This window comes from Aulonocara sp. 'chitande type north' Nkhata Bay, linkage group LG22 (genome assembly GCF_057382095.1).
Source record: "Aulonocara sp. 'chitande type north' Nkhata Bay isolate Kocher_YH1m ecotype deep benthic linkage group LG22, A_spYH_male_GT1.1, whole genome shotgun sequence".
Lineage (NCBI taxonomy): Eukaryota > Metazoa > Chordata > Actinopteri > Cichliformes > Cichlidae > Aulonocara > Aulonocara sp. 'chitande type north' Nkhata Bay.
The window spans coordinates 5,905,127-5,932,281 of record NC_141364.1 but is presented as its reverse complement, the minus strand read 5'-3'; the positions used below and the strand labels follow the sequence as shown (position 1 = coordinate 5,932,281).

The 27,155-nt window shown below is 42.6% G+C and overlaps 1 protein-coding gene across 2 annotated transcripts in view; it reads left to right on the top strand.

Moving 5' to 3' along the window:
* The window catches only part of LOC147303317 (CCR4-NOT transcription complex subunit 3-like), a 40,095-nt gene extending 28,255 nt beyond the window's left edge, over positions 1–11,840 (top strand). For both annotated transcript variants that reach the window (XM_086280209.1, XM_086280210.1), the window contains 10 exons: positions 220–353; positions 2,554–2,610; positions 3,747–4,695; positions 4,809–4,923; positions 5,298–5,448; positions 7,852–7,948; positions 8,195–8,396; positions 10,741–10,873; positions 11,196–11,321; positions 11,457–11,840. In XM_086280209.1, coding sequence (XP_086136335.1) covers positions 220–353; positions 2,554–2,610; positions 3,747–4,695; positions 4,809–4,923; positions 5,298–5,448; positions 7,852–7,948; positions 8,195–8,396; positions 10,741–10,873; positions 11,196–11,321; positions 11,457–11,555 — 2,063 coding nt within the window. In that variant the 3' untranslated portion in view covers positions 11,556–11,840. The remainder of the gene's footprint in view (positions 1–219; positions 354–2,553; positions 2,611–3,746; positions 4,696–4,808; positions 4,924–5,297; positions 5,449–7,851; positions 7,949–8,194; positions 8,397–10,740; positions 10,874–11,195; positions 11,322–11,456) is intronic.
* The last annotated feature ends 15,315 nt before the right edge of the window (positions 11,841–27,155 follow it).

The window sequence follows — 27,155 nt, the reverse complement described above, 5'->3', positions numbered from 1 at the left end:
CTGCACATGTCCAAACTCATCCTTTTATATTCTCCTTTCTAATCCCGGTCACTTCCAATGGAAAATCTTAACATTTTTGACTATATCATATATACATCATATATTATTAAAATGGCCCAAACCAGTTTTTTGTAAACAGCTTTAAACATTTAAACCTACCAAAGTCTTAAAGGCCTTTTGACTTTCACTGACCTCCCTCTCTGCCTCTGCTTTCTCCAGCTCAGTCGCTGGTCGCCACTTCACCGCCGGGGCACTCGCACTTGGAGGACGAGATCTTCCAGCAGTCCAGCAGCACACCCACCTCCACCACCTCATCTTCACCCATCCCCCCGTCGCCTGCTACTTGCACTACAGTAAGAGAACTTTCCCCAGAGTTAGCTAAAGCTTCTGTTATGTGTGTGCTTTTGTCTGTGCTAGCTGTGCACTAATAAATAAAACACTGAGGGCTTTTTAAAGTCATTTAAAAAGGATTAAGAGTAATTTGGACCCCACTTGTTGCTCACAATCATTCAAGCTTTTCTGCATATTATTTGCATCCTTGATGTTCCCGTCCCCAGTGATATGACAATTAAAATTACTTTAAAAATCCAAATGAATAAATTAACCTGCTGCTTTTCCACCAAAAATAATCATCCAGTTTTATCTCATCACTGACTGCTGAACCTGTCACTAATGGTTCTATTGAAGTAATACTGGTAATCGAGGGAAATTAAGTCGATTGTTACACTCAAGTTGAGTCAATATCTAAAATATAAATGAAAGATAATTGCCTTTGTAGCTTTTGTAGTGCCCTGCCATCTGCTCTCATTGTTCTGTTGCGTTGCCTTTATATCATCTGTTCTTCCTATCCGCCCACACACAGTATGTAGTGAGAGCAGTTATTATAGGGCTCGTTTGTCTGAATAGAAGGCGTGGTATTGTTCCGCGCTGCTGATGAGAAGTTATACCGTGGCATTAAAGGGAATGTAAAGGATGAGGAAGGTCTTCAGTAGGCTGCTCTGACTCGGCTGTGAAGGTTTCTAGAAGTTGTTGAGTTTGTTCGACACAGACATACATGATGATAATGAGACGCAGTATAAGTTTGGATGTTTGCTTTACCTTAGAGTTTGCACTAAAAGTCAAATGTAACAAAACATCTGGGAGTCCCAAACTACAGACGGCTGTTCTACGAAGCAGAATCTGGAAGTTTTAGTGTTCCAGAGGTAGTTAATTTTATTAGCATTCACTTAAGCTACAGAGCTAATCGGTTCCAGAGCAGATCACGTGCAAGATAAAAGATCAACGCATGTATAACCACCCCCTACTGACCAATCAGTGCTCCAGAAAATTGCATCAGCATTCATTGTAGAACTTGTTGAACTTGATGCATGGAGGGTATAAAGTTTTTAAAAACCATCAAACATCAGGTTTTTTTAATTTCTGAGTTGATACTGATCGCCAGTAAAAAATGTAGATTCAAATATGAAACTTTATTCCTATGTTGTTGTTGTTGTTGTTGTTTTTCCCCCTCAGTGGTTTTATTGATCTGTAAGGCTAAACATATATAAAAAAAAATCCTAAAATAGGGCACCTCTTGTACTTGCTGACCTTTTGCACATAGTCTGAGCCTCAGTGTGATTTTTTTTTTTTTTTTTTTTTTTTTTTTTTTTTTCCTCTCCTCCTCAAACATTAAATCTGTACTTGCCCTGTTAAACACTGTCACGGCTGCAGCTTATAAAATACAGCTTACATTGTCTTTACCATAAACACGTCTAAGCAATGATAGAGCTGTGATACTGATAAGTCTGTTCACTTAGTCTGCCTCTTATGTTCTGCCAAAGCACTTGCAATATATATATTCATACAGTGTTTTTTCTTCTTCCCATACATACACTCGCTCTACTTTGGCTGTAGCTGCTGTGTTGCTTTCAACCTGTAGTATGTGTTCACTTTGTTTTATTTTTGCGTTGTGCTTTGATTGTCTTTATAGGGTTACTCGCTCTGCAGCCAATTTTTAGAAAAATTCCACAGCTTTTTCCGTGACACACCTTTGTGTTAACATGCACACAGGAATGGGAATGTGGCAGGATGCACATTGCAGATAGTGGGTTGATTCTGATGTACCAACATGTACACAGACTAATGTTAATGTAAGTGCACGCTTCTTAAATTGAGGTTTACTTTGCATGTTTCTGCACACAGTGCAAAAATCTGAAATGAAAGATGATCTCCATTTTCCCATACACATAAGCAGCATAAGAATTAAGCAAGACTGAGAAGAAAAAATGTGCTCGTATAAAGTTGTTGATGGTAAATGCAAATTAAATATAAAGTGCATTAATTACTTAACTGCAATGGACAGCTATGGATACTTTAACCAGAAGAATTAAAACATGAGACCCAAAAAGCTCTGCAAAGCTTAAATCTGCTACTGCCTGCTCCCCCCCCCCCCCCCCCCCCTTCTTTTCTTTTTTCACTTCACACACATTTGCATTGGCGCATATGAGGATGACAACCATGGTGTTTGTCTCTGTGGCCCTAATGCCATGTGTGTTTTTTTTGGTTTTTTTTCAGGAGAACTCAGAAGATGATAAGAAGAGGGGACGTTCGACGGACAGTGAAGTTAGTCAGGTTAGTGTGAAGATGCCGAAACCTCTCCCAGTAAAGCAGGAGTGCCGAAAGCTCCAGGAACATCATTACCTTCTGAGATTATCATAAAGTGCTATCAGTTAATTTTCGTTAAGTAAATAGTCAGACGAGTGTGAACGTCATAGACTGCATGTAAAGCCTATGTAAGTGCATGCCTTAAACCAAAGTCCATCTGGACTCTGGTCTAACAACTCTGGAGTCATCTTGGAACCAGTCTGATCCTAAACAAACTAGGAAAGAGCCAGAACCTCAAACCACAGTATCCAGAGCACCAACACTGCTCAACACACCACAAACAAAAAGTGTAAAATTTCTACATCTTTACTAAAACACAAGAGTAGAGAGGTTTGCTACAACATAGCTGAAACTGTCATAAACATCTATGGTCATGCACCGGGGCAACAACATTAATTAGTATGTACTAATATGTTGCCTGTTTTTACTACTTAAATTTTAAGCCAACCACCTTCTTTGCTACTGCAAAGATTTCTATTCAGGATTCTTTGAGTCTCCTCACATGACGTCTGCTTAAACCTGCAATCTCTCCAATGTCCTGTAGGGGGCGATCCCTCTGGTTGCAAAAAGACATCTAGTTCTACATGTTAAAAAAAGCCTTCATGGCAATGGCAAAAACACTTAGGTTGAGACTTGACAACAGGATTCTTCATAATGGCTACACCTTTTAAATACAGCCAATGGTGACAGCTATATATAAATGTTGCACAGTCTCTTTGTTATCTCCTTCATCGATGACTAGCAGGGGAAACAAAGCACTATCCTTTTCCTGTTTTAAGTCCACAAATGAGCCTGAAATTTTCATGGAGATTTTTCCCTGAAATCCCCAAACAGCATACTTATCTCATCTGCCTTAAAATATATTGTTGTGTGGGTCAGTCCCTCATGTTCAATCGAATCTTTGACTTTGGTTTATGATTTGTCCTCAGCGATAAATGAGCAGTGTTCATTGTACTGTAATTAAACAATGATGTGTTATTGGGCAAAAAAACAATTGTTGTCCATCAGATAATGGAGCAACAAGAGCAGTGCTTTGAAAAGTCATTGATTAAGACATCAGGTTAATTTTTAATTAATTCATGTATTTTTTTTATATTTTTCAGTCGCCTGTGAAGAATGGAAATCCCTCCTCTTCGTTATCCTCTTCTTCCTCCTCCTCTGCTTCTTCTTCCGTCTCGGGACTGACCTCATCTTCAATGATCTCTATGGCGACCATCGCTGGGGGAGGAAGCAGTAGCTCTGGGGGCAACAGTCATCACAGCAACTCAGCAGGTCATCTCACCAACACTTCCGCTGGCAGCTACAGCAACGCCACCCAGCAGCCGCCGCACCCGTCAGCGCAGCAGCAACAGGCCAAAAACTCCGTTAGCTCCTCTTCCTCCTCCTCAGCTCCTATCTCCAACTCCAGCACCTCCACCAACAGCCACCCTGCCTCACTGGCCGCCTCTCCACCCAATGCCAGCACACAGGAGCTCCGTGCTTCAAATTCGCAGCCGCAGGCTCCATCAGGGTCCACGCCAACCTCCAACAGCCTGGGCCTTAGCCTGGGCCTCTCTTTGGGGAAAGGCATTTCGGGCGCCGTCACCACCAGCCCCATGTCCGGAGGCCTCGGCCTGTCGGGGATGCCGGCATCCCTGACGGGCACCATGGCAGGCCTTCTGTCCAGTAACACCCCTGCACCCTACGCTCAGGCGGTCGGCTCCAGCTTACCAGGCTCTTTGGGTGGAGTCAGCACAGCAACGACCAACAGTGCTGTAGGCTCCATCGGCAGCGGGAACATGACAGTCGGCGGGCCGACATCCTCGACAGGTCTGCTGGGTGCAGCGCCGGGCGTGGTTGGCTCTGGGATTCTGGGTTTGGGCTCTAGTCAGTCAGGGGTGCAGGGCTCATCCTTGGTGTCACCGAGCTCGGTGGGAGGTTTAGCCCCAGGTAGCGGAGTAGGAGTCATCGGGAGCAACGGAGGCAGCTCGGGATCAGCAGGGAGTGGAGTAGTAGGAGGAAATTCGCTCCCTGTCCGACCACCGAGCCGACAGAAGCAGAACGGTAGCACTAGTGAGTATCTAATGTCTGCGTTTTTCCAGCACCTGTAGAAATAAAGTTTCAGAGAGAAATTACACCTGAGGATGATTTCTAAGTGCATTTATGTATTTATGTTTTTATTACAGGTTACAGTGCTGTGGTAGCAGACAACACAGCAGACTCCGCCCTCAACAGTGCCAGCCAATCCGCCCTCAACAGTGCCAGCCAACCCTCATCTTTGACCTCTACAGCCAATCAGCCGTAAGTAGCCAAAGCAGCTGGTTAGAGGACATGATTGTTTTTATAGAAGCATTTTAATGAAATTGACTGTCACCACTACCCTCTCCTTTTTGTTAGACTTTATTTCTTATTTGTCTGATTAAAAATACGCGTACAAAGCATCCTTAGAGCCGCTCAGATTCCATAGCTAAAATGACTGCATTAAAGTCTTCCTATATGCACTTCTAATTAAAAGCCTTTTAACCTTCGGCCTGCACAGGAGTATTTGTCAAAGGGGATTTTATTGCGAAACTTCTGCTGCTTGTGGAAAACAAGACTTTCTGTAACTTCTTTAGATTTGTGCTCCTTTTTGACTGTGACCCCAGCCTAAACAAATCCATGTTTCCTATTTCCAGTAAGGACACTGGTCCCAGTCTACTGGGCTCTATGAGTTTGTCATCCAACTCTCCATCCCCGGCCTCTTACAGCGAGGCCAAAACGGTGAGCGGCAGCAACCTGTTGAATGGGCCAATGTCCTACTCACAGCAGTCCTCCGACAGCATCAAGGTGAGACACATTTGAACATACGAAGGTGAACAGCTATGTTTTTAATCGTTTTGGGGGGATATGGGAGTTTGGGATTTGAGTGTTGTTTGCTAAGAGAGCAACTTAATCTCCCAAATCTCCACAGACTATTAATTTGCATGCAGACACAATAAGAATGGCCTTTGCTTTAATTAATTCGTTCTGCCAACAGTTAAATCCAAAGGGGAGATGATTACAGTCTCATTACTGCTGTTTGTTGATTAACAGAGCTGTTTAAAGCAAATTTCAGCAAACACTGAGAGAACAGTGCCAAAAATCAATAAATGTCGACACGGAGGAACCAAATACCTGCCAAGTTAGGTTGGTACAGTAATGTTTTAAAGAGGTATGAATATACACCGATCACACACATAATGACCCCTGACAGGTGAAGTGAATGACTCTGATTATCCCTTCATCATGGCACCTGTTAGTGAGTGGGGATATCAGGGACCAAGGGAACACTATGTGCTCAGAGTTGATGTATTAAAAGCAGGAAAATTGGGTAAAAGTACAGATTTGAGCATCAGAACTGGACCACCGAGCAACAGGAGGCCTGGTATGATGAAATGGCTTTCTTTTAAATCTTGTGATTGCTGCGTGTTTGTGCCGTGCTTACCTGGGGACCATCTGGCATCAGGATGTACTATTTGAAAGAAGGCAAGCCAGCAGAGGCAGTATGATGCTCTGAGAAATGTTCTGCTGAGAAACTTTGGTTCCTGCCATCCATGTGGATGTTACTTTGACATTTACCACCTAACTAAGCATTTCTGTAGGCCATGCACACCCTTTCATGGAAACTGTATTCCCTGATGGCTATGGCATCTTCAGCAGGGTAATGCATCCACCCACAAAGCAAAAAATGGTTCAGGAATGATTTGAAGAGCAGAACAATAAGTTTGAGGTCTTGATTTGGTCTCCAAATTCCCCAGATCTCAATCCAGTTGCACAAGTGTGAGATGTGCTGGATAAACAAGTCTGATGCATGGATCCCTGACCTCGCAACTCACAGGACTTGGAGGAACTGGTGCTAACATTTTGGTGCAGATACCACAGCACACTCAGGGGTGGGGTTGAGTCTGTGCTTTGACGGATCAGTGCAGCAGAAGGGGGGCAAACAGAATATTAGAGGTGGTCATAATGTTGTGCCAGATCATTGTAAGTTCAAAAGTGATCTCCAATTATACAGTGTTTCCATGGGGATATAAAAAAAAAGAGTAAGATCATTTGATTCTTGATGAATGAAATGTTAAAGCTGCAAAATCTGAATTACTGAAAACTTGCAAAAACAACAGTTTTTGCTGGAGAATTTGCAGCCCTGTGAATTTCATACAAACTTCCTGTTGTATAAAATTTCAAGGCGGTGTAAATCTGTAACAGAGCTTATAGAGTCTTTACATAAAAGTGAAGTTGAACCATGGCGACAATATTTAATATTTATTAGTATCAGGAGAAAAGTCTGTGGGATCATTTTAGCTGGTAGGTATTCGAGACTCAGTGTGAAGTGAATATTTTACCAAAATTGAAATGTTTAATTTGCCCAGTGTGAATTTCTTCCATTTCGTATCTTTGCATACGCACAATTGAGCTCAAGTTAGCCTGTGACTAAACGTACTAATTTCTTTGGCTTTAAGTTCAACTTTATTTTTATGGAATATGTTAGACTAACTCAGTGTTTCTCCAACTGATTTTGGATGATCTGAGAAAATATGGAGAGTAAAGTAGGACTTTTGTAGGGGATGTACAGAAACAAGAGGTTTTTTGATACTAGAGTGCTGACCTCCTTCACTAAAACTCATCTTCGATCTTTTTATATTCTTCATGATTTGGCACTCCATAAACAGTCTGAATGGCTGCACTACAGACCAATCTAAAGTATCTTTGAACCCCCTGGATGTGCCTGCAGACACGAGTACACACAACTTTAGGTCCACCACATAAAACCTGACCGCAGTCAACACACCAAACGAGAACAATAATTTCTCTATGGATGTGGTTTTAGTCGATTTTGTTTCTTGTAGTAACAAAAATCTCTGATCTAAGAGTTAAAGTAAATCACATTATTGCAGTATGATATTGAAGGACACTCTCCAAGCTATCCACGTACTTGCGAACATATAGTGCATTATTTTTGTTGTTGTTTCGTCATGTCATCTTGAAATCACTCCTCAAGCTGCCTGACGCTACGTCACATGCATCTTAGGAAGGGAGGGCACAGGAGCAGAGAAACCAAACAGCCCGAAAACTGAAGTCAAAGTGATTTCCATGACAACATTATCAGTGGTGCGGGAACTCGAGTTCCTGTGTTCAAGCAGGTATGATAACTCTGTGCACACGTCCTGGAGAATCTTTTTTCCCAAGTGTCTCCTTGTCTGTCCTCATCAGCCCCAAGAGCCTCTGAGCAGCCTCAAGTCCATGGCCGAGCGAGCAGCAATGAGCTCAGGGATCGAGGGAGATGTGACCTCCCTGCACCTCACCTCAGGTAAGACACACACACACACACACACACACACCTTGATAAAAAGAGATGGAGGGTTACCATAGAGCAGAAATAGAAAAGCTGTGTTTTAATGGAACAAAATGTCATCTCACCTCCCACTCTCAGCCGCCTCTGAACAAAAACTGCTGATGATATTATCATCCCTGACTCAACTCCATTTTTCTTTCTCTCCATTTCCAAAACCCGAATCCCTCTCATCGTCACTTCCCCTCACTCTTTCCTATTCAGAAATATTCCCCAGCAGCACTACGGCCCCTTCAGGCCCCCCATCAGGACCTCAGCCCTCGCTGTCAGAAGTCAGCATCCCCCCATCGTTGGGGGTGTGTCCGCTGGGCCCGGTTCCCCTGTCCAAAGACCAGGGCTACCAACAGGTCATGCAGGAGCAGGCGTGGACGCATATGCCACACCCATCCGACTCCGAGAGAATCAGGTGCAGTGAAATTTTTACCACCCACCTTTTCTGCAGTCAGAAAAAGCATCGTTATACACAACACACTACAGGCAGCTTCACAAACAAACAACTGTTTAAATTCAGAGGAGGCCAGGGTCAAGTCAGCTGTAAAATAAATAAATAAAAATAAAATAAAGCCCATTTCTTTACCTGAATCTAAGAAGACTCAGTAGTTCACTGCGGTACAACAGTGAGTGTCTACAGTCATCTGTAAAACATGGTGGAGACTCTGTCATGCAGAACTAAGTCGTACATACAGAAAGTCAGATTTGCATCCTCTATGCAATATAACCTGGAAGGTTACTCACTGATAATGTCTTAGTTCTGCAGCATGTCAGTGATCCCAAACACATCCCAGTGCAGTATATTCAGTTCACTGTGTTGAATAAAGGTGGTCATACCAAACATTGACTTTCAGGCTCATTAGTGCTGCACTTTTCTTCCCTCATATACTGTTTTCCACTCATAGCATAGAATGAAATGACCCTTTGTTATTGTACATGCACAACAAAACTGTGGAAATTCATGTTTGTGCACTTTCCAAACATAAATAAATCACTGTATCTATTTCATATTTACCCATTTACAAGTGACTTAACTTTTGACCAGCACTATACACTACAGTTGTTAAAAGATCTCCTCACAGTGACTCTATCAAAACATCTACGGATCAGATTGGACAAAAGCGCCTCAGCTCTTTGTGTAAACAATAGTAAAAAATATTTAAAAGAGCAAAATTCAGTCAACTGAAGTCAGTGGGAGAAACTGCAGCACAGGGAATAAAAACCCCACTGCTTTATTCGATTTGTGTGTAGTACAGTCTGATACTGGAGTGCTCAGTAATGTAGCCCACCTGTACACACACAGTCATAATTGCAGAAGTGATTATACTGGTACAGTATCTACAATGCAGTCAGCCCACACAGATACAATTGACATTTAAATCAAACACTCAAACCCTCTTGTCCCTCAGTACCTGTTGTGCTTTACAGATGAGAGCGCGCGCGCGCACACACACACACACACACACACACACACACACACACACACCCAGAGCGTGGATTTTGTCTTGTTGTGATTAAAACATGACTCTGTAATAAAAGCGTGACAGACGTGTTTGTTCCACCTGTTTCTTAAAGTATAATTTACCTTCAGCTTACATGCACACACTTGTTTCTCCTACACGCACAGAGCTCATTTCCTCCACGTTTGATTTGAAGTGCTCACATTAGTCAGACACTCGCACACTTTCTGTTCTGCTCCGTTTGTGGGACTCTGTTATTTTAGGCGCGCCCTCGGTGCACACAGCTTCATGGAAACAGACAAACTGGGTTTGTCATCATTCTAAAAATACTCGGAAAAGTGCATTTAGGTAGAGAGAGTGACCCACTGCTGAATTTTCCTACTTTCTGTGAATCCATCAGGGAAGGAAAATCTTTATATAGATCATTGTGTACGTACGACCCACATGTTCCTCAACATGTGACATCTCGGTCTTCAGATCACATGTTGGTAAAATGAGTCTGCCGTGAGAATAACTCTGATTCTCACAATTAAACACATTATAAATGTTAGGCTTTGATTTTTCTTACATTTCGACCAGTTTGTAGTTTCTGATGTCACGGTGTCAGTGGTTCTGATTGCCCATCTTGACTTGGTGTTTACAAATGGGAATCTCAACCTGTTGCTTTACTTTATTTTTGCACTTGTAGTGTTTGCATTTCTTTATATTTATTTTTTTTTAAAAGCCTTAAAACAGAGCTTCTTCACTTTTAACTGTGCAGAGACGATGGGTGAAGTCTGTCGATGAGGGTTGTTTAGGTCATGGAAGAAATCCTAATTGGTTATTTTGTTCTGCTTATTTTCAGCCCCATATTTTTATTCTCAAGCTCTACTAGAGTAGCTTAACGTGATTCACGGCTCAACAAAAATCCATCTGAGCTTTCGTAGAGCCCATCAGTTCATCTGCTTTTAAGGCCACCCTCTCTTTAAGCCACCTGTCTTCTGATTGGCTGCCCCTGACAAATAGAAGGTTTTAAAGGGAGGTGCTTCAGTACTTTCACCTTTTTCTGACAGCACAAGTTTTAATTGTGGATTTTCTTAAACATCTAATATAGTTGAGATGAAAAACTGATTTTTAGGTAAAGATGTTTAAAAAAATGAGATCAAGACAAATTTTTTTTCATCTTTTCTGTTTCTCCCCCCTTCTATACTGAAGATAAGACTTTAGGAATGCAGCGTGTTATCTAAAAAGTTATGCTAAATTCTTGCCATTTTCTTCATTTATAAACCATTAACTCCCCTCTCTGTCTGTGTATTACAGGCAGTACCTGATGAGAAACCCCTGCCCCACCCTGCCTTTCCACCACCAGGTGCCACCGCCCCACTCAGACACTGTAGAGTTTTACCAGAGGCTTTCCACAGAGACCCTCTTCTTCATCTTTTACTACCTGGAGGTAAGCGGTGTTGGTCCGTTTCTGCTTAAATGTTGTTTACAGCAAACTCTTTCTGTGAGACTGTTTTAGGTTATAATTGGATCTGCTGAATCGGAATTTGGAGGATGAAGATGATTAGTTTAAATGAAAGAAGGGCCTGTTAGGGAGTCCAGGGTCAAGACTAAATTGATTACACTAAAGTCAGATTTAATTTAGGCTCATGAGGTATTTATGAATCATATTACAAGTAAAATTGAGGATTTCTTTCTCCTCAGAGCCAAAACGTGCTCCTAATTTAGTCTCATTTCTCAGCACTCGTCTTCTCCTCTCTCCCTCTCTGCAGGGCACTAAGGCCCAGTATCTGGCAGCCAAAGCCCTGAAGAAGCAGTCGTGGAGGTTCCACACAAAGTACATGATGTGGTTTCAGAGGCACGAAGAACCCAAGACCATCACTGATGAGTTTGAGCAGGTGAGAATCACATCTGTGTGTTCAGCCGCAGAGTTTAAAAATGTTAACGATATGGATGTTTCTGCAAACATTTAGTCGTGCGTTGACCGCCTTCCTCTTTGTCCTCAAACTTAGTGTTTTCTTTGCTTGTTTTAGGGAACATACATTTACTTTGACTATGAGAAATGGGGCCAGCGGAAGAAGGAGGGCTTCACGTTTGAGTACCGGTACCTCGAAGACCGAGACCTCCAGTGACGTGCAGAGAGAAGCGACAGGACTGACAGCTGAGAAAGTGAGAGATGGACGCATGGAGAAGGTTGATCCACCTGCTGACATTCCTGGATTTGACCTCAGCTCGCTGGGAAAAGGAGACGTGCGGGCCGGAGGGGGGCGGGCGGGTTTCGTCCCTCCTCCTGACCCTCCAAATCCCGCCTTACCATCCTCACACCGGCAGTGATAACCCCTCCCACTCCTATCATCTCCTCCTTTCTTCTTTCTATCTCTTCATCAGCAGGCCTTTTTTTTTTTTTTTTTTTTTTTTTTTTTTTAAATAAAAAATTTCCTGGCTTAGACAAATCACACAAACACACACACAAAATAATCACGCGTATAATGTTCTACTATCCCCTGCCCTCGACTCTGAGTTATCCTGTTAATTTGGCTTTAAAACTGTTGCTTCTGTTAGCCCCGCCCTTTAAAGGCCAAAGATTATTGGTCAGTTATATTCTCAGCGCAGGCTCTGTCTACTTTAAACAGACCAATGAAAACCTGGAGATGTGAACTCCATCAGTGAGGTAACACTTCTCAGACTTGCATCAGCTGAGAGAAATGAATTTTAAAATCAAGTGAGAAGCAAACGAGGACGCGTCAAAGAGGATGAGCAGCCAGCTCTTATCTGCTTCATGAACTTGACAGCTGCTAATGTGACGCTTCGCATAACCTGAGACATAATGATGCTGAGCTTCTGCCTTGTTTTCCACTGGTTTATAATCCAGATTAATTTGGATTTGGAGTAGTGGAATAAAATGATAGCAGGGCTTCATATCCGTGGACACACATCATTTTCGTGCCCGTTAATACGTCAGTCTTTCTGCTTCAGTACAAATTAGGTGGAGAACTTGAACAGCCACATTGAATCTACAGTGAAATGCAGTTGGTGGCCAGATTATTAGGTACAGCTGTGCACTTAAATCGCTCTTCTGTAAAGTCGACCTTCATGATCAGTGTGGTTGTCTCCGTTATTGAGGTGTTAACAGTGAAGTATTGGTTAGAGGTGGTGCTAACCAGGCTCACCTGCACCCTTATATATGTAAAAGTAAAGCTCATCTCCACAACAACAAGAGCTGATTGGGGTCTTGTTGGAGTAACAGGAAGTCATTCACAATGAATGAATCTGTTTAAAAGAGGGAAAAAAAAAATTAAAAAAAATACAAAATTTAGTTTAAAGTAAAAGTAAGCAGAACTAATGAAAACCTAATCATGAAATTTAAAATTATTTGCTGTTCTGCATTTTCGGATCTATTTTTCTAACTCGTTATATCATCAGACGCCGAAGGAGCTGAAATAGAGCAGCGGATATCAGATGCTGTAGGTGAGGCTATTAATGAATGAATTCATCCGCCTCAACAAGCGAGTAGAAGCTGATATTTAGGCCTAGCATCTCTTCCCCCAGTGTGGCGGTTATCATTGGAATCACAGGTGTCAAGTTCCTGAGGTGCAAAAGTGTTGGATTTCTGTGTAAAACAGCTGATTAATGAGGTCACCTGCCCTGCTGCTGTGACGATGAGGCGTCCTTTTACAGCTCTGTGAAGCCGGAGCTCAGCAGTTAGCTTCTCTCTTCTGGTCTGTTTGGGAAAACAAGCAACCAGCAGCCGAACGGGTAAACACTGGTCGTAGGTGGCACCGCAGGCCTCGCTCGCGCTCCAGAGGTCCCGTTTCTTGTTATTGTTGTTGTCGGTGTTTGTTTACTTGTGAGGTGGTTCATGCTTTTTGTCCGCTGGTCTAAAAATATCCCGCCCTGCCTACTCCCGTCTATCCGCAGAGGAGGAGTGTGACAACGCAGCCGGCGAGGTGTTGGTAGTAACTGTCTTTTACCTGGTGGGCAGCGTTATGTCATAGTTTCACAAAAATGGCTTCAAACTGGGAGAAGCTTGGACAACTCAAGTTGTAATTAAATCTTCTCCTTTCCCAGTTTTCTCGTCATGCACAGTTTAAATTTTTCTGCGTTCACTCAAACGCAGCGGAGGTGCACGGGGATCCTCTCACGACTACAATAATGGCACTTATGAATACCTGCTGAAAGCTCAGTCCACAATGTTCCTCTATAGAGTTTTTGTTTGTTTTGTTTGTGCACAGATCAGATTGTGTCCACCTTCGCTGCGCTGGCTTGTCGGCAGAAATTTTCCCATCCGGCTGCCAGACAAATATACGATCAGCTGCTCATGTCAGTGTCTGCACGCAGCAGAAAGATGCTAACCAGGTGCTTCTGATAGCTTTCAACAAGCTAAGCTACAACTTTATTTAGGTTTGAAGCTTTATGCCTGAAAATACGCCAAAATGTTTTCATCCCAAGACGTCAGATACTGGCGTTTTGTCTTCAGCAGTACAGACAGAGGGTCGTTTTTGCATCTCTGACCAGAGCAACAGTGGACACAAAGATCAGAGAGGCCATGAAGCTCCGTTTGGGAGCTTTGTGTCCTGCTCTGTCTTGTTTATGACAGATTACTGTTGCTGCACCCAAGGGGGGCTCAAGCACACTTTTAGTAACATGTGAGAACGCTAGAGTCCCCCGCGTTCTGATCAGACCTTGGCCGGTCTTTAATCTGCCAGCCCCTTAGTGCAAAATCTGTGTGCTGCATTGGTGATCTATCAGCGCAGCTCCCTCACATAAATCAAGCCAAATATTTTCAGGACTGCGTGTGGGCCACTTCCTGTTTTGTGCCACATGTGAGAACTGACAAGTGTTAGAAAACAAAAAGCTCCTGACCTGCTCTGTTTGTGAAATCAGCCTCTGTGACATCAGCAGCTTTGACAAAATTTCTCTTTGACGGCGTCGGTATGAGACAGGGCTCATGCTACACCCGACACTCGGAGCGCCTCACACCCTGGACGTCTAAAACTGAGCAGCAGGTTAAAGCCAGGGGACGTGATCCTCTTAACACAGAGCAGCTCCAGCAGTTATCATGGTGGGTGTTGGATGCTGCCGGCAGCTGGATGGACAGTTTGTTCGTCTCCCACCAGCCTCTTCTTTCCTTCCCTTTTTCCTTCCTCCCTCCCTCGTCCTCCTCCTCCTCTCTGTGCTCGAGCACAAACAGAGCAACACCAGCACTGCTGCCCACATCTCCTCTGTCCTCCAGCTCTCTGCTCCATGTTTACACACTGAAGGGTTCGACTGAGCCGACTGGGCCCACACCAAACACAAACACACTCGTTCTCACACTGCCCGAGCTTCTTCCACAGCTGCCAGCAAAACTCAACAGCAGCTCATTTTTTTTCTTGTTTTTCTTGTTTTTGACACAAAACACTTGAGTTTCTGTCTCTTCCTCTCTCTCTTAGCCGCCGCCTCCTCTCCTCTTCATGCCAGGTAGATATTTCCTTTATTTCTCAGGAAGTATTTGATAGACCATTTTATGAGGAAATGTATCCGCCAGCAGCTCCCATTGCCACAGCACAACTACAGTATATCTTCCCCTCCAGGACAGACTCTCACCGCAGGTTTAATTTCCATCCTTTCTTCTCTTTACACCACAGCGGCCCTTTTCATTTCACTCTTCTTTCTTTTTTTTTTTTTTTTTTTTGTTTTGTTTTTTGTTGTTTTTTTTAATAAAAATATCCTCCAATGTTTGGAGCAGCACCTGGAAGAGAGACTATCTTTATATTTTGTATCAAGTTTGTGATAGGTTGTGCTTTTTCTTTGTTTGTTTTTTTTGTTTTGTTTTTTTTTTTTTGTTCCAGAAATGGGGGAGATCATTTTAAAAGCCAGAGGAGAACGGGGACTGTTCTTTTTAAAGATCAGCGACTTCTCAAAGGAGTGTTTTTATAACCTGACACACAACTCTACACTTATTCACTTGACTGACAGTTGTGCTTTTAACTTTTTTGGGGGGGTTTACTTTTTTTTCTGACAAGCGGGAGGGATGAGAGGTCAATCCGAGAGCTGAAATGTGAATCTCTCTCTGCCCCTTGGCAAAGAAGTGTTGTATAGACTTCTCATCCTTCAAACTTCCTTATTTTTTTTCCTTCAGTTGTTGTCATCAGACAGCATGGAATAATGACACTTGCAAAGTGGCGCTGAAAAAGTAAATAATGACATAACCATGAATAAAGGATTGTAAAATATTAATAAAATAATTACTTTTCAGAAATCTGCACTTGTGTTTTGGTTTTTCTGGGAGTTTGGGAACATCTGAAGCTTCAAACATGATTGATGACGGGGGTGATTAGAGCTCATGTGAATATACAGGGTGGGCCATTTATATGGATACACTGTAATAACATGGGAATGGTTGGTGATATTAAAGTCCTGTGTGACCATGGTGGCCATTTAGAAGTCGGCCATCTTGGATACAACTTTTGTTTTTTTCAATAGGAAGAGGGCCATGTGACACATCAAACTTATTGGTAATGTCACAAGAAAAACAATGGTGTGCTTGGTTTCAACGTAGCTTTCATTGGGTTGAGACCAGGAGACTGACCTGATAACTGTCTCGGCTTACTTTGGTAGTATGATTTGGGTCTTTGGACTGCAGTGAAAATGGACAATGAGTCTGCTCATATCTGAGTCAGAAGCAGCAGGATGGATTATACTATCAGTGGTCACATCATCAGTAAACACTAGTGGCTCTGTTCCACTGACAGCCACTCATCCCTATGTCATATTACCTGTCAAACATGGAGGTAATGTGCGTGCTTTGAATCATGAGCCGTTTCTTTTCTCCTCCACACTGTTCTCTTCATTCATTTTGGTTTCATCTGTCCAAAGATTTTAGTTGGTTTTTTTTTTCCAGGCAGTCTCTTTAAGCAAATCTAATCTGGTCGTCTTCCTGGCTGTAACCAGTGGTTTGCATTTGGATGAAAACCCAGTTTCAAATCATGAAAACATCTCTTGATTGTAGACCCAGATGTCCCTAAACCTGTTCTTGTCTTGGTTTGATGCTGTGAACTTGTTTCTCTGAACCATGCAGGTAATCACAATTCACATCTCGGCTTCACACTTCGGCTCATGTGGTTAGGTAGAGGATCACCAAGGGGTCCTTTGTCCATCTTTGGGGGGAAACTCCTACTGGGTTTAAATCTGGGACTCCCCACCATTTGACCTTAGAACTGAAGAAGCTTCTCAGATGAGAAGTGAAACGTCTTCAAACAACTTAATCAAGTCCAGACGCTTTTCTTTCCAAGCTCCTTAGACTACGATGACCTGGATGACTGAGAACCTTCACAGACACATGCAAGTAATTCTGTCCTCATGCACGCTAGTCGTCTTTTATGTTTCCATTTTGGTTTTGTTTTTGGCCTCCTCTGCTTCCATCAGCATCTGTTTGAACCTCATATTGACATCCTGTGAGCAGCTACCAAATCTGAACAACAGCAATCAACTCCATGGTTGTCACTCCAGCTGTGATCTTGTTACTTCTGGGACCTGACAGGTGATAAACGGCAGTGCATTACATCATCTGCCAGGACCTTTCATGGCAGGCTTATGTGATAAGAGCATCACGCTTTACCATTTCTGATTGTGACTGTATAATGTGGTGCCGTATGGAATCAAAAAGCTGCATGTGCTGCTTGTTCTCTGCATTTGTTTCAAGGATAATGTTAGAATCCTTTATTCATATGTTCTTTGTTGCTCATGGTTCTGTTTCTGCACCCAGAGGTCTTCTGTCTGCACGGGGAAAAAGCTCTTTACTTTTTCATTTACATTCATGTACAGTTAGGAGAAGCTTTTTCCATTTTGTGCAACACTTTTACTCATAAATGGCATTTCTCTACATTTATGGATGGTTGCATGTGGATTATTGTTCTGTTCTTTTACTTTGTTCCCTTTGTTAAATGGATGTAGGTACTGCTTATTTCATAGATAAAAAATGTATCTACTATATACTGTATCAAGTATTTATAATCACTTCCACTCAGACCTGCTGCGGCATTAAAATCTCTGGATGCTGTATGTTAAAGACTGTTTTACACTCGGATTTCTTTTTAGCATTAAGTCAGTTCATTTTTCTTGAAGTACTGAGTGTAGAATATCAAACCGGCCCACACGAACATCACATGACTCCACCGCTTTCAGCTTCACCTGGACGTCAGGTGAAAACGTTAACTGTTTATTGTCATACTTTGTTTTAGGACTAATGTGGGAGAGAACTTCTGTACAAAGGCAGTAATCACAGATAACATAAAGAATAAAAAATGTGAATCATATTTACAGAGATTTAAATAAGAGCACTCAGGTATTTGCACTGTTTAGGCATTTTGCCTGTTGTAAGAGCCGTCCTTGATTTGCCCCTGACTTCAGCGCCCCGAGTCCCCTGACAGACGGCGGCAGCTTAAACAGCCGGTGTCCCGGGTGTGTGCAGCCCCTCGAGATGCTGCGTGCCCTTTTGAGACAGCAGGTGGTGTAGGGGTCCTTCAGAGAGGGAAGGGGGGCGGCCAATCATTTTCAGGGCGATGTTAATGACCCTTTGTAGTGCCTTCTTGTGTGCCATGACGAGCTTGAGGCCCACACAAAGATGCACTCCATGCACACACAGTCAGCAGATGCTTCTATATTTCTATTTAAAATCTGTTTATCTCCGCTCTTCTCTTTTTTTTTTTTGCTGTTTTTCTATGTATGTTATTGAGCTACGTTGTTTTGTTTTTCATCTTTTAGCAGCAATTTGTCAACTCTCCAACAGGTGACAGATTAAAGGAAAAAAACAGTGTAATATATGCTGGTAATGCACTGAGCTACCATGTGCTGCCAGGTCTTTAATCTATCAAATTTGTGGACATCAACATTAATCCAAATGATCTTCTTTCTTTCAGTGTTTTGATGAAGATGACTGAGCTGACTGTCATTGGTTAAACTCGACTGCAGGGTTCAGATCTGGTGGATCTGAAGGTGATTACACTGATTCACATCATGTTTACGCACAAACCTTTTAGTGAACTGATTTTTTTTTTTAAATATTGCTCAGAATATTGATCAGAAATAAATACATTGTGCTTATCATCTCATGTGAACTCTGTGAGTTCATGGAGTTTAAAAAGTGGCAGGCAATAAAACGATAAAGGTTTTTGCCGATACTGTGTGTTGCTGAGTTTTGACCTCTTGAAGTTGTGTTAGGAAGGCTGACTGTGTTTCTACAACTCTGTTTACTGACATTTTCCCCACAGATCCAAATGCAGATGTCACTGAAGTCTCTGTTCCTCTCCAGACTTGAGCCAGCTGAGCAGTCTGACTGAGCACAGACCATCTGTGTTCAGACATTAAGCCCTCCTCCTCAAAGTCATTAAGATCTCAGCGTTTTTTCCTACAAGCATGATCAGATTATTACCGTTGAATCGTATCCTGCTGCTCAGCTGTCCACAAGCAACTGTGTTTATTGTTTTCGTGCTCTTCTGTTCTGGTTGTTTTTCCTTTAATTTCTCTGGATATTCAACAGAATAACAGGTATAAAAATCCAAAAGCCAACCACACACGCTCACATGGAACAGGGTTCATGCAGAGAGTGCAGACCATAAAACCTGGAGTACATCCAGCCATCATCCTTCCACAGAATCATCTGCACTTAAAGCAGCCTCATCATTATCATCACCCACCACTTTGATAAGAAACTGACTCATCCCGAGCGTTTGTGATGGAGACTTTTTACATCGTGCACCAGCTGCAGCCATGACCGCTCATGCTAGCAACAGCTCATTTCTACAAAATATAAAACCGAACTTCATGAACTAGACACTCGGAGTTTAACAGGAGCTCAGCTATGTCCTCACATCTTTGGGTTAATTTTATTTTACTGATGCTTAAACACGTTCTTATTATAAAGTGTGAACCGCTGTGGATTTGTCAGATAGCATCTACACCTCACCAGTGTGCACAAAGGACCCTTTGGTGACACTCTGTGACACAGTGACGCCAGCAAATAATGGTCCTGCAGATCAAAGAGAGTCATAGAGGTTGGAGGGATGGAGGCAACATGAGTCACAGGATTATCAACCAGGAGACTGTCCCTGATGTCCCATTTGGACCTTTGGGTTCTTCACTTGCTGAGTTGATTGATTCACTTTCTTCTTTAACTTGGTTAGCTTTAGGTAAAAAATTGTGTTTTGGATTTAATGGCACCATTTTCCAACAATAACGCTGTGCATTGTAATGGGTAATGTAACCCTGGGACAACTGTAATGGGTTTATACGTGATGAATAGCTCACTATTCCCATAACCCCGTGCTCCAAAAGACGCCTTAGGCTTGACTGCCAGTATACCAGCGGCAGTGACACATCTTTGATATCCTGGGAATAGGAAGGGTCTGGATTCAGATAACAGTCGAACTGTGGCTGTGGCTTAACTATTTTCTGTACTGAGCTGAACTGTTGATCATATTCATATTTTTCCATGAGCATCGGACTCAAACGTGCCTCTTATCCCCCAAAACCTCACAGTATGCAGTTCGATATTGAAAGTATGCAGAAAAACATTTCAGAGATCAAAAATCTGTGACAGTCACTGCTGTGGACACACTTCATAGTTTTTAACAGCCAGTTTCATTTTGTTCTTCTTCACAGCTGGTTAATGGACACACAGCAGTAGCCCATACACTGGTTGCTTGCGACACTGCCCCCTTGTGACAATATGTAAACAATGCTCTCCAAAGCTGTCCATAAGCCTGGACCGCTTCAGTCATGTTTCTGCCTCCAGTCAAATAGAGATCATCTAGATTGGCCACACCCTGGCAAAGTCTGGACATGCAGGAAAAATGTACATTTCCTGACTGGAGTGTCCTTGTGATCGCTTTGATCATTAGCAGATTGAAACAGTCACCAACATTTGCACATTTTGTACCCCATATCATATCCCTGCTATTTCCCCTGGCAACTGGCAGCAACCTCCCAACCACTTGCCACCTGATCAAGGAATACACAATTTTCCCTAGAAATTGGCTGTAACTGGGAGCTCGCTTAGCAGTCTCTAGGGTTGCATGAGTGGAAGTTAGCAATCAATTTCCAAGCAACTGTCCGCAGGCTTCAACAACTGCTTCTAACCAATCAGGGAATTCACATTTTTCTCTAGAATCCACTGGTTATCTGTTCGTCACCAACCAGTCTCTACCTGGGTGACTGGGTGACCACTAGTCATTGGGTGGTGGAAACCAGTGGGTCCCCAAACTCTACTTTGAGAACCAACTCTGAAGCATTTAAATTGTTATTATAAATACGCCTAATTCTCTACTTAATGAGCACAAGCTGCCCTGTGTCCTCTGACTGGTGGACTGATGCTGACATCCATGATGTTTACAAAAAACAAAAACAAGTACACATTTAAACAGTTTGAGTGCCGAACATTATGAAGTGTGACTAGTTTAAATTCATTTCCATGTGAGGACAGTAACAATAGATGTCTGTTGGCCTGATCTATTATCAGTGGAAATACATGGAACTGGTTTAGACTGGGCAAAGTAATGAAGCATTTGATCCCACGCTGAGCACAATGTTCAAAGGGAAAACCCAAATGCAGACAAAAACCAGGTCGGACTTCAAAGGGCACTTTAGTCACTAAAGTGCATTAGGCGCTGCACATTGATGACAGGAAAAATCTAAAAAGGGCAAACAGGACAAATACAAGCAGGAAGCCAACAAAAGAGGAGCAGGAACTGGAGGGAGAAATGATGACCAGCACAGACACTCATTAAATACACATCAGGGAGGGAACGATAATAAGGAACAAGCAAACTCAGTCAGGAGGAGAGCAAAGGGGAAAGAGGAGAATAAGTACAAACATAAACAACAATTATAAACCGTCCGTCAAAATAAAACAGGAAGTGATTGACAATGATATTATAAAATGCTGAAAACGTTAACTCATAAAGACAGTGAGATAAAGTCATTTAAGAGCCAGATAGAAAACAAGAAAAAAACAGCAAAGATTAAATTTAATATCATTCAATTTTACCCCACAAAATTATCCTGTTACTTTGCTAAACTGCTGGGTGATTAAAATATCTAATTCTTTTCTTCAACATTTAACTGTTAAACGTTTAAACACATCCTAACACACCCCGATGCCTCAAGAACCTTTACTGCACATTCAAATCTGTCATTTCTGAGGCTCAAACAAGTTAGACATATAACTGAAAAGGCCCAACGACGTGACATCCTGGTGTTTGAGAAGTCAAGACAATAACACCAAACATTCTCATTTCCAAATGTGACTCAGGATCTTTGCTGCATTTTCTTCCCCATCTAAAGCTTCTCTCCCCTTTTTTAAATATGTGTCCAAAAATGTATAAAGCTGTCGTTTTCATCAAATTCATTAATTAATTCAATTCAGTTTTATTTGTACAGGCAGACCCTACACAACACAGGTACGCAGAGTGTTCCTAAAGTGCACCTCAGCAGTAAGTTGGTTCCACCCACACATACACCCACCCACACCCATTGCCTCCATCCTGTCCGTCACCTCTGGGCAACCGCTGCCCCACTTATTTACACTCTCTGTGCTTTCATGTGCCTGAGCGATGTTTGTTTACTCCTCACACGGTGCAAACCGCAGCACGACATATGGAGATGTGACTCCATATGTCCCTGTTTTGCTGTTTGCCAGCGTGACGGCTGCAGAGACTCGCTATCTCCTTCTTCTTCCTTGGCCATGTGCGCTACATTTTAACACGACTTAACCGAGGTCAAAGCCTGCAGATGTGTTCCCTGTTTTTTTGAACATTTCTCTTTACAAGTTGTGATGTCTCAAGTCCTTTTTTTCTGAAGCTTATGTGTGAAAAGATTTGAGTTTGTGCAAGCAGTCGTGTGTGTGTGAGGAACATAATATGAGTGTTGAGCTGTGTGCATGCAACCATATGTCACTATCTGGTACTTCTAATGCGGCACATTTTTTAATTTGTATTTTTATTATGTAATTGAACATTGTAGTCTCATAAAATGTGAACTTACATAAAAAAACAGTAAAGGAAAATCCTCTGAGATGTACTCCCTGAAACCCTGTTTAATTAAATTTATCCAGTAGGTCTTCTTAGGCCTCAGTCATGCAGGCCTAGAGAGTGGTTGGTGACTCAGCGGCAACCACTTCCATTATTCCCCAACCAGTTGGCATGTGGTTGCTGGCTGTTGCTAGGTCACATGGTCCTGCATCAAAACCCTCTGTGTGATTGCTTTGGTCATCACCACATTGCCACAGACGCACATAGTTTTCATGAAAGACGCCAACTTATCTGCAAATATTTGTTAACAACTTGCCGAGCAGAAACTTACGCGATACACAATCTAATGTTTGGTAGCAAGTCAACATCTTCCAGGTCAGCAACCTGCTGGTTTTTCTGTGAATTATAAAATCATAATGATGATGATGAGGTCTGCAGTTCTTTAGATGTTGGTCTGGGTTCTATTTTTGATGAGCTCTGGAGATATTTTAATATGCCAGCCATCCGGGGCAGTTTTCTAAATTAGTGGATAACAATTATTTTTTTCCACTGAGGGCCAGGTGGGTTGGGATAGCTTTTTCCCCCCCTCTTTATAAATTAAATCATCATTTAAAAAAACTGCATTTTGTATTTTCTCAGGTTATAATATGCACAAAAAGAAGAATAAGAAGAAAGAAATCAGGAAGGAGGAAGATATTAAACAGAGACAGAAAAAGCTGCAAATAACACAAAAAATATAAAAAGTGAAGAAAATGAGACCAAAGTCAGAGAGATGCTGATTCACACTGCACTAAAATCGGGGGCAAGGGTACCTAGACCCGGTTTGTAGAGTACGCTTGGGGAGTGTGATCGTGTGTACAGCGTCTCTTTATGTCTGTCTCCACGTTGGTTGAGTGTGGAGTAAGTGCATTTGAGAGCATGAGGGGGGGGGAATGGATGTTTGTGTCTGTGTGTGCCTGTATGTCTGTGTCTATATGTCAGGTTGGGTATCAGACGCCACCTCTCTGGGGACACCTCAGGCCCTCCAAGGTTTGGAGGCCTATCTCCACCTACCACCACTTCCCCTGCCGGTGGCGGACTCCCTCAGGTGTCGGTGCGTTGGTGGTTCTTTGTGTCTGGGGGTGGGCGTCCAGGTACACACCGGCTCACTCCTTGGCGGCCGCTTATCGGGGCCTGGGGCTCGCTCGGGCCCCTTCGGGGGTGGGGTGCCCCCGGCCTCTCGGCCTGGGGCTCGGTCACTCAGGCACAGCTGGCGGCCGGCGGAGCTCACGGGCGCGTCACTGCAACTCCCCCTGGCTTCTGCTCCGCGGCTGCTGAGTGAACCCTCATCTGGGACTCTCCTCAGCTCTTACTGGAACAGTGGCGCGGCTGCCCCTCTGTTGGTCTTCCATGGTCTCTTGTGTTCTGGGGGCCTCTGGATGTCTGGAGTTTTGATCTCCTCCATACCTGCTTCACACCCTGGAGGACGGGGCTGTGGCCCCCCCACACTCCCTAGCAGATTGTTACATGGAGAAACCTTTGGAATACAAGCATGCTGATCCACACAGGTATGCACACGGGTGTTCACTGCTCGTAGACCCAAATTACACCTTTCTTGGCTGCTACTTCGAAGCACATCTGTCCTGCGTGCTGCACAACAACATTGAATATTTAGTATTTACTGCTGTTTACACTTAGCTAGATTAATGCAATGGTGTTGTGTTTAGTATGTTGCTTTTTTTTTTTTTTTTTTTTTTTTTTGCTTGTTTTCTATTTTTCTCTCAACAGGTGATCCAGGAGATTTTTATTTTTTTTCTCCCCCCCTTTCTCACTGTCCCTCTCCCCTTCTGTTTTTCCTTTCCTTCCTCTTTCTTTCTCCCTTTCCTATCCCTCACTCATGTCTGTCCCGTCTGTAACATCTGAAAATAAAATATAATAAATAATAAAAACAAAGATCGACCAAATGGACCAATACGGCAATGCCACGATGATCCATTTGGCAAAGTAAATCCATTGGGTATCCTTGTTGGTCTTCAGACAACAATTCTGATGGCTAAAGAACCAAATGGGACAGGCGGGAAAAAAAAAAAAAAAAAAAAAAAAAAACCTAAAATCATCAGTAAACTCTCTGTTTGGTAGATTATGGTTGGTTATTCAAAGTGGAATTTTTATTCCATAAATTACTGAAATTGCAGATTCACCCAAGATTAATATTACAGGCAATTTTGGAAATTATTGCAAATTAGTAGAAGTCTCCAGGTAACACCAGTAATATGAAAATTAGGCTTTAGTGAGAATTCCCACCGATGTGAGTTTATTAAACACCTCCAGCTTCACAGCATTAGCTGGATGACCTATATTTGGGCCTCCTGGGCACACATTTAGGCACTTGGCTCAAATTTGTGCAACTAATCATTATGCCCAACCTAACAACACTTTAAAGTCTGTACTTTTCCCCCACCTCATGATCCTGGTGAAGCCAAAAGGAAAAACAATCAAGTTTTTTAGTTGTTTGCTACACAACGGCTGTCCTCAAACTGAGCTCCGTCACTACTCTCTCTTTTTCTTTTTATCTGCCTGTTTGTAAAAGTCTGATCTGGTTATGAACTAAAGAAAATACGTAGCCTTGTCAGCTTGATGTTTTTTTGTTTTCTTTTCCTTCTTAAACTCAGAGTCATTATTTGCAGAAGTGATTTTTCTAACATTACTGTGCACAGGGACGTTTTCAGTACCATTACCATTCAGTTCTGTTCAGTTCAATTTTATCTATTTAGCCACAAATCACAGCAACAGTCACCTTAATGCACTCAACATTTGAAGGTAAAAACCCTACAATAAATACAACTATGGCCACAGGTTGCCTGGTAACAAAGAAAGCATCGTTCACTGTGCCATAAGCTCCTGTAGCAGAATCGTCATGTTTATAAGAATCATAAACTAGCATCAGACATTTTCCAACGATACAAAGAGTCGCCTCTGGATGATAATTAATAATTATTTGAGTTATTATTGTGCTCCACCACTTCAGGCTTCACAGGAGAGACAATTTTCCCCTTCAAACCGTGGCATTTCTCCGTCGGGTAAATTACTAAAGCCGACTGTTTTCTCAAACACGTCTGGTATCAAACAGCTACACAATAGCAAACCACCGATTTCACTTTAACTGATACAGCTTTACCCAACAAAAGAACACAAGAGTGGTATCAGTGAGCTCACTGCAGGAAAACGGAGTAGCACTCTGGGCACGTAGGCTACACCTCCACCTCCTTCAGCTGCTCCAATCTATTTATCATTAGAAAAAAATAATGTATTACCAATCCAGAAAAATCCAGAACATTTTTCTGTCTGAACGTGTTACAAAAGCTATAAACTCAAGAACAAGTGTTGGCAAAATTTATTTTTTTATGAAAACATTTCAGATCTCTGGGATTCAAACTCCAAATGGACTCCAGTTACACTAAAATGTATTTCTCTTATCTACAGCTGAAGCTTAGATAATTTAGTCAACAGAAATATTTCAGACTTTTAGGTGAAGCTGAACAGAAAAGCTCATTTTTGGTCTCTAAAGCTGATATTTTAGACACAACCAGCACCTTAGCATACAAGTTATACAAGTTTGTGTGTTTCTGTGTGTTTCTGTGTGTGTGTTTGGTCATGTGTGCGGGTGACGCACTCACTGCTGGCCAGAGGACACTTTGACTCATTCCTGTCTGTTGACTGTACTGAGGTCTGGCAGGTCCACCACTGAGAGCAGCCCTGCGACGACTGTAGCGTCAAACATCACCCCCGCCCCAATCTGCCGCCTCCCACCCCCCTGCTGCCCTGGAGGAAGTGATGTAAAGGCTGAACACAATCAAAACACAAGTAGAAAACCAGGGGAATGGAAACAAAGAGAAAGAGATGAGCTCTCTGTGCACATTTAGAGGAAACCTGGTGACCCTTCACACTCCTGAAGGATTTTATTTTACATTTAAATAGTGAAAAGTGAACCAAAAACCTGAAATCTACATTTAAAAACCTAAAAAAGATTCCTCTCAGGTTCCCGAATACCTCGCAGCATGCAGGCATTCAAGCAAACGCCATCTTTGCGGTGACCTACATTTTACCGTCTTGACGCTCATCTGTTCAAACATGTTACTGCAGAGATGACTGTTGGAGGTGGTGGTGCTGAAGCAGATATTGGAAAATGCCCCAAGAAAGTTTCCCTGCCACGCTATCAGATCCTGAAGTGCCCGAGGCTCGGAAACAGCTGCTAACTGCAAAAACCACAGCTTCAAAAATCGCTCAGCCTCCTCCCTAACAGACACGCTGCTCTCAGAGCAGATCTTTCCCAACGTGGAGATGGGAGAGAAGAATAGGATGCGACACAGGTCGGGAGTCAGTGTGCACCTCGCATTAGGTTATTCCAGTCCACAGTCACTGATTGGAGAGTGACGTGAAAACAGCCTGCGGGGGAAACTAAACTATGACTCAATGACAGAACATCGCATCAGAGCAGGACAGCAGAAGAAAGCAACAAGCTGTCCCACAATCAACAGTCTTCACACCAAACAAGGCTGTAACAAGTCCAAGAGCAAAAATGTCCACAGAGGACTAAAGACTGGATACACTTATTTTATTATAAGATAAATAAGATATGGGGGCAACTTTAAGCTTATTCTTTAAAAAAAAACACCCACCTAAATTCTCAAAAAATTAATCAAAGATGTTGTAACTTAGCCTGAACATAGATATTTATACTCATGT